Source organism: Physeter macrocephalus, chromosome 12 (assembly GCF_002837175.3).
Source record: "Physeter macrocephalus isolate SW-GA chromosome 12, ASM283717v5, whole genome shotgun sequence".
In the NCBI taxonomy this organism is placed as follows: domain Eukaryota; kingdom Metazoa; phylum Chordata; class Mammalia; order Artiodactyla; family Physeteridae; genus Physeter; species Physeter macrocephalus.
The window spans coordinates 45,094,632-45,108,823 of NC_041225.1; the positions used below are offsets into that span (position 1 = coordinate 45,094,632).

General features: G+C 38.7%; 2 protein-coding genes across 4 annotated transcripts in view; one reads left to right on the top strand and one right to left on the bottom strand.

Moving 5' to 3' along the window:
• HADHA (hydroxyacyl-CoA dehydrogenase trifunctional multienzyme complex subunit alpha) overlaps positions 1 to 8,310 on the bottom strand; it is a 55,679-nt gene extending 47,369 nt beyond the window's left edge. Inside the window, exons 1-4 of the mRNA XM_007108427.4 lie at positions 8,029 to 8,310; positions 2,872 to 2,913; positions 2,708 to 2,778; positions 1,277 to 1,410 (exon numbers count right to left, since the gene is read on the bottom strand). Of these exons, the coding sequence (XP_007108489.2) occupies positions 1,277 to 1,410; positions 2,708 to 2,778; positions 2,872 to 2,913; positions 8,029 to 8,095 (314 nt within the window). The 5' untranslated portion in view covers positions 8,096 to 8,310. The remainder of the gene's footprint in view (positions 1 to 1,276; positions 1,411 to 2,707; positions 2,779 to 2,871; positions 2,914 to 8,028) is intronic.
• A 100-nt stretch (positions 8,311 to 8,410) lies between these two features.
• HADHB (hydroxyacyl-CoA dehydrogenase trifunctional multienzyme complex subunit beta) overlaps positions 8,411 to 14,192 on the top strand; it is a 39,589-nt gene continuing 33,807 nt past the window's right edge. For 2 of the 3 annotated variants that reach the window (XM_028497002.1, XM_028497001.2), the window contains exon 1: positions 9,048 to 9,072. In XM_028497002.1, the coding sequence (XP_028352803.1) occupies positions 9,063 to 9,072 (10 nt within the window). In that variant the 5' untranslated portion in view covers positions 9,048 to 9,062. Of the gene's footprint in view, positions 8,505 to 9,047; positions 9,073 to 14,192 lie in introns of those variants that run through there. The other variant, XM_024119070.3, reaches the window with a different exon arrangement.

Below are 14,192 nucleotides of genomic sequence, written 5' to 3' on the forward strand. Positions count from 1 at the left end.
AGCACTTGATGGAGATAACTTTGCTTTTTCTAAAAAATAAACATAAACAAACAGAATATTTATGAATTTCTAATTACTATACATAAAAAAACAAGGGTATACAATATTGAACAAAGTTTAAAAATATACAAACACCATAAATACAAATTACTAAGCCAATAATGCTGGCTATCATTGCCTAAGCTGAAAAGAATAATATAACAAATACCCATATTTTGACAGAATTAACAACCGTTAACACTTTAACCCAGGAAACTAATATTAAGGTATCATCTCTCCTCCTTACTTTTGCTTTAAAGAATTTTAAAGAAGTTATATATAAGTACATTATATCATTGAAAAAAAAAAAAAGAAAATATTAGCTGTATTGGTAAAGTAGCCTTTGACCCCTGAAGTTCTACCAGCCAATTCATTTACCCTGAAACAACCATTTTCATATGTTTGTAGTGTATTCTTCAAACCAGCTACATATTTGTATCCATAAATAATACAGAGAAGTATTTCATGTATGGTTTTAAAATGTTTATATAAACTATACACAGTATCAAACGTTCGGCAACTTGCTTTTTTTTTAACTTAACAGTTATGTTTTTGAGTTCTAACATTATGCTGTAGATCTAGTTAGTTCCTTTGAAATGTTTTTGTAGTATTTTATCTTGTGAATATTCCACATTTACTTATCTATTTCCCTCATGACTGACGTTTAGCTTCTTTCAAATTCTTCACTATTTTAAACTACACAGGACTGAACATCCCTATGCATGCATGGGTCCTTAAAACCAAAGAGTGGGATTTCTCTAGCATATACACCTAGAAGAGGTATCACTTGATTATATGATATGTGATTTTCAGTGTTACTAAATTTTATCAAATTACTCTCCAAAGTGGCTATACCAATTTGCATTCCTACTAGTAATATTTAACTTTCTCATTTTCCCAAGTCCTTGCTAATATGATATTTTCAAACTTTTAAATGTTTGCTGGTCTGGTGGATGAAAAAAAAGGGCATCTCATTGTTAGTATATTTTCATTCTACTCAAATATTGCTCCTTGAACTACTACTTCAACTTCTTTAGAGAAAGGCTGTATTCAGCCTTGTAAGGTTTAAGCAACAAGTCCCTCTTTTTTATTAACTTTATTATACTCATGAAAATAACTTTAAAAAAACTTGCAGAGAAAATTTACTTCTACCTTCTTTTAAAATGAGAAATGATTAGGCCTAAAAAACATACCATTAGCCAAAATAAAAGATGACTTCAAATTTCCTAAAACTTACTTGAGATCGGCACCTGCAATGAAGCACCCTGGCTTTGATGAGATAAGGACAGCACTTCTGATTTGACTGCTAGACCAGACTTCATTCATTACTTCTATGAACTCTGAATGCAGTTCTTGACCCAGAGTATTCACCTACCAAAGGGAAATACATATAAATCTAAGGGTCTAAATTCGAAGTAACAGATGTGCAAATCACCATCAAATGCTATTTTAATTATAGGAAATACATTTATTCAGGAGAAACATACTGTTAAAAGAAAGAGACAGGGAAACAAACAAACAACCCAGCAGCTGTCTATTCAGGTGCTTTGGCCAACTGTAAGCACCCCTCCCTCTAAAAATAGTTCTACTTAAAGGAGGAACTCGTATTCCTGAGGAGGTCATACTCCTAAGTTTCAATCATATGCAGGCTATAATTAAGTCTACAAACATTTATCAGCATGGAAAATATTTGTAACATGTTAAGGAAAAAAAGGAATCAAAATTAGACATATAGTATGATCTTAATTTTTAGAATGTTATTTGCTGAAACTGGATTAAATGTTAAAAGTGGTTATCTTTGGGTTTGGAGTACGAATGATTGTTATTCTCCTCTTTATTGCTTTACAATGTCCTACTATAGGTATGTGTTATTTTTGTGTTCAGGAAAAATGGTCAACTTACAAAAAATATCTTAAGTTTGAAACATTGCTCAGTAAATGCTAAGATTTACTCTAGTGAGGGGGACTGGCTCTTACTTTTCTTAATTTGTGATAGTTGTTAATTGCTTACATCTAGGTCCTCCTACTTCATTGAGGCCTCTGGTAATAAGATTTCTGAAATATGAAATCTTTACACCAACTTTAGGTGAGGGAAAAGCATGAGCTCCTGCAATAAAGCTCTTCTTGGCAAAAGACTGGATTAATGCTACATGCTTTTTTGAAGTTGCCAAAAACAAATGAAGCTCCACCTTGAACAGAACTTGATTTCTCATATATGAACTGCACCGAGTCATTCAGGTCCCGTAGGAAACTTAACGACATTTAACCCAGCCAACTTACTATGAATAATGACTTATGTCAGGCAGGTTAAGGAAGCCGATTTAATAACCTCATAGTTAAGATGGGTAGGTCAGTTTTAATTCTTATAAACAAAGCTTATACTTTGCTTATCTAATAAACTATCTTATCATTCTACAGTGTAACAAAAGGCTAGTTTTATTAATCCTTGATGTTAATCTGACACCTAAAGTCAACTAGGAGGAATTCTTAAACAAGGACCTCTGCTGCAGAAAACTGCATTTCCTTGGGCAATTTCTCAAACTCTATCAAAACTGTAAGTTCATGTGATAAGATTACTGCCAAATTGGTGGATTTATTTCTTTGCCATTCAGGACTGGATTAATGAATGTAGTGAGTAGAAATAAACTGCAGCAAGTTAAATTAGGTACCTTTGAATTGGGTGAGTTAATTCGAATAACTGCTACATCCCCTTTGACTCCATAGTTAATATGGGTTCTGGCTAAAAAGAGAAGGAAAATTTATTTGTAAACATGTTTATTGCTAAATAAGTATAAAAAGCAGTGTAAGCATGTCAACGAGAAATTAAACTTACTCAGCAGAGCAGAGGACCTTGTAAAGTTGCGGCAAATATAACCTGTAAGAAAAAGGTATTTCAAAATTAATTATTTTACAAAACAGAATTTCTATAGTACCTGCTATACATAACAAAGCTGGACTTTATAACAACCACCACAAAACAAAGTGTTCTAAGCCATTATTGTGACCACGGCTGTATCTTTTTGTTTCAATTATCAGGTCAAATGATTATCTGGATACTAAATGTGGTAGGTGGAAGAATGGCCTCTCAAGGATGCCCATGTCCCCAGAAACCGAGTATGTTAGGTTATATGGCAAAGGGAAATAAAGGCTGCAAATGGAATTAAGGTGGCTAATTAGCTGACCTTAATACAGGGTGATTAGCCTGGATTATTCAGGTACACCCCATGAAATTACAAAGGAGGAGAAAAGGCAAAAGAACCAGAGATGGCAGCATGAGAACTCATTTTGCTGGCTTTGAAGAAGTCAAGGAATGCAGGCAGCCTCTGGAAGCTAGAAAAGGCAACGAAATGGATTTTCCCTTAGAGCATCCAGAATGAACACAGCCCTGCCAACACCTTTGATTTTAACCCAGTGAGACTCATTTCTGACATCCATAACTGTAAGATAATAAATTTCTATTGTTTCAGACACTAAGTTTGTGGAAATTTAGGGCCACAATAGGAAATAAATACACTAAGAAATAAGTAATCTACAAAGCAATCCATAATGTTAGTTCCAAATGTATTCCAAATATATCTCAAGCATGTTCTCCAGCCAGGTCCTCTTGCATTTCTATGAAGAGATGGACTTTCCAGTGTCATGAAAAATAAAATCAAGGGGCTTTAGAGGCTCCATGTTTCTCTCTATCCTGCAGTTTTTTAAAGGAGGGGAAGCGAAGGCACAGAAAAAAAGCAGCTTTATACTGCTTTCAAAGGCAAAACAACATACTATTAAAAAAAAAAACCCTGTAGATGGCACCAGAACCAGAGTGGGGTGATCACTGGTTCTGTCTGCATGTTTTTTTTCTTTAAGCAATCCAAGTCAGCGCTCATGGTGCAAAGACAAAGGACCCGAGAGTCCAAAGCCTTGGGTTTGACCATCCAGTTTATTATTTACTAGTTGTATGACCATGTACAAGTCTCTCAGAGCATTTCAGTGTTCTTCTAAAGATAGAGTAAAAGTGATGTAATGATTATAAAAGTACCTATAAGTCAAAGTCCTACACCAAAGTAAATTAAGATAAGAGAAGCCAGCCATCTCCTCAATCTCCAGTGCCTCTGCTTCACTAATGATATACTTCCCTTTGCTTTTCCATCATTTGAGATCTGTGTCATCTGTCTTTGTGACTCTTCCTTCTTTATATCTGTATCATGGCTCCACAAAGCCTTATCTTGAGATTCTGTCTACAAGGATCTTTGCCTTCCCTGCCCAAATTTTTATCTTTATTACTCACTGTTTTGTTCTCTAATCGCTACATCTGTAGCAGGTGTTTCCCCCAACCAAACTGTAATCTCCTCCAACATCATCTCATAGTCATTTATTCCACAACAAAAATCTAGTGTGGCCTAGAGTGAACAGAAAGACAAAAATCCCTTTCTTTGTGGAGGAGGTGAAAACAGGCCTGACATAGAAAGGAGTTTCCCTATAAAGTAGAAATTCTGTGGGAGGGGAGCCAGATAATAGGCAATTCTAGCTAGAACAGGGTAAACTGAATTAGTGAGAAGGAACTGATCAGGAATGCAGGGTGGGAGAAGATGGGGTGGAAAGACAGATAAAAGACAAGAAACATAAATATGGAAATAAATATGTTAGAAGATAAGTGCCTAAGGAAAAAAGAAAACAGAGCAGGTGAAGGGGCTTGGACGTGGGTTGTAATTCTGAAGGCCAAATATTTGAGACAACAGGTTTGAGCTCATTAGCTTACAAACCATAAACTCTCATCCACTAACCTACCTTTCCCCCTCCATATAGACATACACAAAACCTCTTCTAAATCAATAGAGACAAGAAACAAAGAGAAAAACAGCAAATGTACAAACATGTCTGGAAAACAATTTCAAACCACAGTCAACTAAATCAAGTTGAAGTACACGGTAGCTTTGCTTTTGGAATCCAGCCTTCCTTACTTCCTAATTAGCAGAGCTTACTTTAGAGCAGCAGTCCCCAACCTTTTGGGCACCAGGGACAGGTTTCATGGAAGACAATTTTTCTACGGACCGGTGGGGGCGTGGGGTGGGGGATGGTTCAGGAGGCACCGGCCTGCAGCCCCGGGGGGTTGGGGACCCCTGCTGTAGAGCAGCTGGGTGAACTTTAGCCTATATTTCCTGTGCCAGCAAAAGAGAAACCTCTGGCCTACTTTGTAATCATTTAAATAATTTAACTCGAGAAGATACCTACAAGATACCTACAGCAGTGCAGAGAGCTGGATTATGCTAACACAAATTTCAAATATGAAAGTGTTACTTTGGTTGTAACAATTAACAGTTTTTCTCAATATTCAGTACCGCGGGAAGGGACAGGATAAAGGAAGTGAGAGTCAAATTTAAATATACACCGTCTACTAAGGTATTTGCCTCCAATTCATTTCCTGTGAAATTATTCTACCACTTAGGTAATCCGGAATTTGGATTTAGAATAAGAGTGGGAATTAAACAAGATATTTTGGTCAAGATGTGATTTTCATTTGATAGTCATACTCAGAATTATAGCACTCAGGCAGGAATGGGTTAAAACTTCAAGAAATACAAAGCAGCATCAAGAGATTTTAATCATCCATCATTAAACGTCATAATCTCATTAAATGTTTGGCAATGCCTTGGCATAGACGTTCAGTTAGGGTTAGGGTTAGGGTTAGTCTGTTGAGTCTAAATGGCAATCCAGGGCTTCCCTGGTGGCGCAGTGGTTGCGCGTCCGCCTGCCGATGCAGGGGAACCGGGTTCGCGCCCCGGTCTGGGAGGATCCCACGTGCCGCGGCGCGGCTGGGCCCGTGAGCCATGGCCGCTGGGCCTGCGCGTCCGGAGCCTGTGCTCCGCGACGGGAGAGTGCCCCGCAACGGGAGAGGCCACAACAGAGGGAGGCCCGCATACCACAAAAAAAAATAAATAAATAAATAAATAAATAAATGGCAATCCAGATGTGCAGGTAATTTTAAATTCACTTTCTAGACTTTTTTTCAAAATTTATACATTGCTACTAAAAGGAGCAATAGCTATAATAGGCCATATTTTTTAATTTTTAAAATTAATTTTTATTGGAGTATAGTTGATTTACCATGGTGTGTTAGTTTCTGGTGTACAGCAAAGTGAATCAGCTATACATATACATATATCCACTCTTTTTTAGATTCTATTCCCATATAGGTCATTACAGAGTATTGAGTAGAGTTTCCTTGTGCTATACAGTAGGTTCTTATTAGTTATCTATTTTATATATGGTAGTGTGTATATGTCAATCCCAATCTCCCAATTTATCCCTCCCTCCCCAAGCCATATTTTCTTATAGGTTAAGACACAATGCAAAATATATACACACGTGTGTGTATATATTTCTATAAAAAAACATAGAAAAACTAGGCTTGTAGCCTTTTATCACATGTAAAATGTAAAAATTACTTTAAAGAAGTCTCATATCTGTATCAATAGAATCATAGTTCTTCAGGGCAGGAAAGAGTTATAACAGCTAACGTTTATTAACGTTAATAGTAGCACTTACTCCAAGAAAAACTGCTTTACACCTAAAATAACTCCTTTAAAGCTCACAAGGTGGTATTATTCCCCATTTCACAAATGAGAAAACAGATAGAAATTACTTGCCCAAGGTCACCAGAGGGTAAGGTCACCAGAGGGTAAAAGGCAGAGCTAGATTCAAACCCAGAAGTCAGACTCCAAATTTAATGCTTTTAATTGCATTACCTTAAAATCAATGGAGGGGAAGCTCAAAAATATACATTTGATATTTTTAAAGTGTTAAACCAAAAATGTGGAAAATAGACAAACTGTCAGGTCACATGACAAAATGTTAACAGTAGATATGTGAGTAGTAAGGGAATGGGTGATTCTTTTTTTCTTAATCCCTTTCCCCAGTCTTCACAGCATTTCAGTTTTCTGTAATCTTATGATTGACGCGCGCGCACACACACACAAAGCAGTCCTGTGGAGACTAAAAACATTGGTCGAAATAAGAAAGCAGAAGAGATTCAATCATTCGAAATTAGTCCCTTACAGTAAAGGGAGATTCCAGGCACTCCTTCAAAAACAGCATATGGTATTACCCCGGGGGTTCAGAAGGAGGAAGGCATATTATAAATTATATTTCTAATTAAGTAACCGATATTAAGTACAACATGCAATAAAAAGTCACACTTCACCTTAAAGATTTGAGATGGAAGGAAAATGCTTGATTTTCCACAGTCACCCACTTTTAACTCTTTCACTGCCAGTTTGAAGACAAAAAGACAATATAGCTAATGCAAGCTGACTGGGATCATCAGAAACAAGGGTAGAAATAGTTGTAAAATTATCTAACATCTTGCTCCTAAAGAAAGAGGGTATCTGCGTATTTTTTTAAAAAATGCTTCTTCTAGCAAATTGCAGAAACTGCCCCTTGAAAAATCTATATATTATACGTTCATACTGGGATTATTGGAACTGCAAGAGTTGAGCTTCCTACTGAAGTGTGGTAGTAGGTACAAAAAAGGTTTTGGGGAAAAGGGGCAGGGAATGGCAGTAATCTGCAAGGCTGGTTAATTTCATACACGGTTTTAAGATGCCTCTTGTTACAGGCAAGGTGCAATAGAGACACAAAGATGTGACAGACTGGACTGTCCTAGTCCTCCTAGTCCTCCCAATCTCGTAGGAACAGGCTCAAGGCCATCATTAAAGGAAATAAGAGGAGACCAGCGGAAAGTGCCAGACCGGGTGGACAGGGCTCAGAAACGTTAGGGCTTATGGAGCCCGAAATCGCTGCAGGACTTATGAGAGAGGAAATGTCAGTCCCTGCGCCAGGGAACAAGAGACCAGATCCCAGAGCAGCATCCCTCCCCCTTATCCAGGGCTGGGACCCTGGGCCGGGGCAGGGAGGTGGCAGCGATGGGGAGACGAGGCTCCGGGGAAGCTCGGGTCTCCGTAGGAGTTCTGCCCGGGGCTGTTGGGCGCCCTCAACCAGGCCTCACCTGGGCATCGGAGCATCCTGGAGGCAGTGAAACGGCTGAGGCTGCCAACTGCCCGGGAGGCCACCATCTTGAGCAGGAGAGGACGAAAGTGGAAGGCGCTTCAAGTCGGGGGAGCCAAGCAGAGGACTTTTCTTTCCGTAGTCTGGCTCTGGCCAGGCGCCCGATGTACTGCCTGACTAAAACCGCTATGGCGAGCTGCCGCCGGTTCCTTAACCTCGCCCTTCGCTTCTGGCTAACCGGACGGAAAGGACACCTTCTCCGCGGGGAGGAAAGAAGGTCAGGGAGGAGGGGGACAGAGTTCCGGATTTTCCAGTCAGGCAGCCAGAGGGCAGCCCGGAAGGCCTACGAAGCCCGCGGAGCCGGTGCGAAGGGTGAAGGGTCCTTTTTAGGCAGGACCCGCCTCTTGGTCCAGTCGGGTCCCGTCGCTCTGGTCCAGACCTTTCCGGCAGCTGGAGTCTGAACCCACACCAGCTAAGGTGAGAAGTCGCGTGCGCTCGGCTTTCCGCCTGGCCTTTCCCCGGCGAGTTCCGCACTTCCTTTCCCACCTACTACGCCCGCGGCCGCCTCATCTCACTGGGGCAGTGGAGTTCGAGGGAGCGGAAGGAAGCTTCTCAATAGGGGTCTCCCGTACTAGTGCAGTTTGGGCAGTAATTTGGCCTAGCCTTCGGTCTGTAGCTCAGAGCAGCGGTGTCGCCTGTGTCTTTTAATTTATCACCGCATGTTAACGAACTGTTGGCTTGTGTTTGTGTCGGTTTAAAGCGCTGGCCTGTGTTGCAGTGTTGTTGTTTCACCTGCTTTGCCTGGAGCCAGGCCGGCGGCAGCAGACATTCGGTACAGGGCCCGGGGTTTATCCCTTTTATGTTACCGAGGGTGGGTCTCGGTCGTGTGGCTTTTTCGGGACTCGAATGTGGGAGGAGCTGAGACATACCTGTGTCCCGCTCCGAGATCCAGGGCTCAAGATTATTTTCTAATCCAGAGGGGACCCGGAGATCCTCTGGTCATTCATCATCCCCTTCATTTTATCGGTGAAGCCCATGAATCAGGGTGAGTGAGTTTACCCATGGCCACAGGTGGTAGAAATAGGATTAGAGGTCTGCTAACCTTCTAGTCAAGAGCTCTGCATTGCCTGAAAGCTGTTTTTGTGCTGGAAAGATAGGCCTGAGTCCTGGAATCAAGTGATTGACTACAAAAAGTAATGTTGAGGGCCCTCTAGGCCCTTTCACCGCCATCTCATTTAATCTTCACGATCCCAAAATTGTTATTTACATTTTGTAGGTGAAGTTTGGGAGGCTCGGAGATTATGTAAATTTTCTGGTAGGTGGCAGAGCCAGGATTCGGCCATAAATTTAAGTCTCACTGTTCACCAGATTGACTGTTCCGCAGGAGAGGGAGAAGGAAGAGGCAGGGGGAAATGGCAGGGAAGTTGAGACTGAATTGAGGAGTATGGAAAGAAAGAAGAGAGGTTTCTGTTTAAAGTTCAAGTCAAATAGTGAATCCCCCATCACTGTTAGCACCTTAAGCAGAAGCTGCATGAGCAGTGATCTCTTAATTTGCAGAAAGGATTCTTGATGACCTCCAAAGGCCCTCCATCTCATAAGGTTTTTACAGTTCAAAGCTTGCCTCCTGCCCACATAATGCTCCTTCTGCATCTAATTCGGTGTAGCACTTGCTGTTCAGATCAAGAGTGGCAAACTTTTTCTGTAAAGGGCCAGATAGTAAATAGTTTAGATTTCACAACCCACATTGATCTCTGTCATATATTCTTTGTTTTATTTTGCTCTACAACCTTTTAAAAATGTAAAATCTATTGTTAGCTAGAGGCCCATGGGTTGAAGTTTGCCATCCCCTGATTTAGGTCACCCTTTTGGCTCTTGATTTTTTTGTTTCCTGTCTTCTGAGCAAAATCATAAGCTTCATCAAGGGCAGAAATGTTATGCTTCTCACTGTGTCTTACATAAAGGGGAACTAAATACATTTATACCATCACCCACTAAAATTAATAGCAAACACATGTATAACTCTTACTATGTATCAGGCACTGTTCTAAGTGCCATATATACATATATATATATACATATATATACACCTCATAACAACCTATGTATATATACATATATATACACCTCATAACAACCTATGAAGTAGGTACTTTAATTAGCTACAGTTTACAGGTTCATCTTACAGATGAATTATCTACATCTTACCCCTAAAACAGAGAAAGAAAATGGCCTTTGGAGGTCATCAAGAATCCTTTTTGCAAATTAACTAGCTTGCTTAAGGTCATAAACTAGGGTACAGCCAGGATTTGGATTGGGCGGTTTGCCTTTAGTGTTTGTGCTCTTAAGGATATTCTGGATTGTGTCTTAATGATACTGTATAACGAGCTGTTAGAGCCACTCTATCTTGCTTTCATTACTTGTTTAGCCCCTTCTTCATGTTACTTGCTCCTAAGTTCCTGCAACTTCATGCATCTTTCTATAGTTTCACACCCTACTCAAGCCTACCCAGGCTCCCCAAATCCTTGAGTCAAAATGTATTTCCTAAAGCTTAAAGCAGATGACAATAACTAGGTCATATTTTGCTTAGTCCTTCTTTCTTTTGAAATCTGTCTCTACTTTTTATTAATTTTTGATGGGATGTATATTCTATTTAATTTTTTTTCCAGAAACTACAGGAAGTCTAAAGAAAATAAATATACCAATAACTCCACCACCCAAAGATAACTACTGTTAACATTTGCTGTGTATTTTTCTGGACTTTTTAAATGCATTTTTATGCTTTTATCTATAAAGATATCAGTATATGCAGATTTTCTATAAAACTAGAATTATACTGTACATTAAAAATAAGATGCTCATTGTAAAAAAAATTTTAAGAAGACAGAAGAATATAAAATGAAAGTTCCTCTTTATCTCTTCCATATATAGATTCAGCTTTATGGATTTTCATCTCTTTCTGTCATAAAATGGAGTCTTACCATATATATATTATTCTGCAGCCTGCTTTTTCATTTAATATATGTTGTGGACATCTTTCCATGTCAGTATATACATGTATGTCATTATGTTTCATTTTTCTTTACAAACTGCTGAACAGTATTCCATGGTATGATTGTAATACTATTAATTTATTTAACCATTTCCTGCTATGTGCATCTACATCTTGAGTATTTCTGTTGGCTGGAGATCTATGATTGCTACATATACAACTTGAATATTTCTGTTGCTTAAAGACCAATAAGAAGAATTACTAGGCTCAGAAATTCACAATTCAGAATCTGAGAGAGAACTAAAAATTGCCTTCCAAAAAGGCCTTACCAATTATACTTTTATCAACTGTATATGGAAGTGCTTAAATAGATCCATTCTCACTAGAATTGTGTGCTAACCATATTTTTAATTTTTGCCACTTAATAACCCCAAAATGACCTTGTTTTAATTTAAAAAAATTTTTATTGTTAGTGAGGTTGAACATTTAAATTTTTATTTATTTGACTTTTTTTTTTCTTCTGTGAATTGCTCATTTGCTCATTTTTCCTTTTGGTCATGTTTCAGGAAGGAGCCTTTCAGCTGCAAATAACAGAAAATTAAACTTAAATTGGCTTAATAAAGGGGATTTGTTGACTCACAGAACGGAAAAGCACAGTGGGAGGGTGGGTTTCAGATATGATTCACTCAGGGCTCTAGCTTCTTTTTTCTGAATTTTCAGCTCTGTCCTCCTTTGAGACCAGCTCTACCTTCACACTAGCTTTTATCATATTTGCAAACTGCTCTAGCCATGCCAAGCCTCAGAAGGAAAGATGTATGTTCCAGAATTCCAGGCAGAAGACTTGAATGTCAGACTGACCAAGACCATCCCTAAATCGATACCAGTGGTCAAGGCAATACCATGCACGATTATTTTAGGCCTTGGTTGCCTGAACCAAAGAGAATGAGATTATTCTGATTGGTTTAAACCCTGGAGTTGAGCTGGATTCAGTCCCATGTAAAGCACATGTGGCAACTACATAATAGGGTGAAATGGATATTGGGGTGAAAACCACAGATTCCATTATAGATTGTTTCTCTTTTTCCTGTAATTTGTAGAAGTTCTTTATGGCGTATGGGATTTAACCCTTTGTTTTCCATGTTACAAATATTTTCTCTGAATCTATTGTTTGCCTTTTAACTTTATTTTAGTGTCTTTTGCTATGTAGATATTTTAAATGCTTATTTAATCAGTTCTTTTAGTTATTCTTTTCCATTATGGCCTCTGGGTTTTATACCGTATGTTGGAAGCCTTTCCCCAAGATTATAAAAATACTCTCTGATATATTCTTGTAGTAAGTTAGAAAAATATATATTTAGATTAATGCATCTGTAATTTGTACTTATAGTGTGAGCTATGGATCTAATTTTTTTTCAAATGGTTAGCCATTTTCCCAACAAATCTATTGAGTAATTCATCTTTCTCCCACTTATTTGAAATGTTATCTTTATTACATACTAAATTCTCATACACATGAGTATGCTTCTGAACTTGCTACATTCTGTTCTGTTGATTAGCTTCATTCCTGTGCCAGAATTGAACTGTTTAATTACTGGTACTTTATAGAAAGTTTTGATATCTGTTAGAGCAAGGTCCCCCTTTTTTTCAATCAATATTTTCTTGATTAGTTTCATGAATTTTATTTCAAGAGGAACTTTACTTATGGGGATTTATATTCCAGACTCAAGTGGCATCAAATGTAGCTTCTGGAAAGGTGGTGCCCATCTCATGGGCCAATTTGTATCTCCCTGGCCAGAGTCCCTTGAGTATACCTAGGCTGGTAAGCCTAGAGGTTGGACTCCTCCATCTCTTTCCAATCCATATATTTGGTAAATGTGATTTTTTTTTTTTTGGAAGCCACAGGGCATCTCTTTTTAGTCAATGAAGACCTAAGAAAAGTTAAACAAGGCTTTTATGTTGGCTGTTGCTGTGTAACAAATTACTCCAGAATTTAGCAGCTTAAAACAGTAAAAATTTATTATCTCATACAGTTTCTGAGGGTCAGGAATTTGGGGGCAAATTAGCTGGGTCGTTCTGACTTCGACTTTCTCATGAGGTTGCAGTCAGAATGCTGGCCAGGGCTGTAGTCATCTGAAAGCTTGTCTGTGCTAGAGGATTCACTTCCAAGCTCAGTCACATGGCTGTTGGCAGGAGGCGTCAGTTCCTCATCACCAGAGCCTCTTCATCCGGCTGCTCCTGAGGTGCCAGCTGGCTTCCCCTAGACCGAGTGATCTGAGAGACAGACCAAGACGGGAGCTGCAAGATCTCTTAACAGCCTAATCTCAAAAGTGACGTCTCATCATTTCTGATGTATTCTTTTGTTTACACAGACCAACTATGTAAATAAAAATTCAGGGAAGTGGAATTACTGATCAAAAGTTAGGTGCAGTTGCAGGTTTTTGACAGTTACAGTGATTGCCAAATTGCCCTCCATAGTGATGCATCTGTGGAGGTGCATCACTTTACACCCTCAGCAGCAGTATATGAGCGAGCCTGTGTGTGCAGACTACCACATGATGAATATCAGACCTTTAAGTCAAATATTATACCTCTGTGCAGGTTTAATTTGTATTTCCCTTATGAATGAGATTGAACATCTTTTCATGTATCTAAGAGCCACTTGTATTGATATTTCTATTTCTGTGAACAGTTTGTTATATCCTTTGCCAATTTTTTTCTTACTGATTTGTAGGAACTCATTTTTGGGAATTTAGGGAAGTAATTAATATATTTTATATATTTTTTAATATAGAGGGGTTTATATTTTTATTATTTTGAAATAATATCAAGCTTATAAAAAAGTAGCAAGTGCAGTGTATGAACTTTTTTTTCTTATAGCAGTTAAGATGTGATACTGCACTATCTCTGAATACTTTAGTGTGTATCCCCTTCAAATACACACATTCCATAAGGCATTCTGCATAATCACAATACAACCATCAAAATCAAGAAGTTCACATTGGTGGCTTCATGATCATGTCCAGCAGGCTCTATTCCTTTGGCCCTAGAGAAAAGCATAAACTCTGGAGCTAGACTGCCTGGCTTCAAATCACAGCTCTGCCTCTTACTAGTCTTTCAATCCCCTTATGCCTCCGTTTCTCATCTCTTACAAAGGGTGTAATAATCATGCGTGCTTC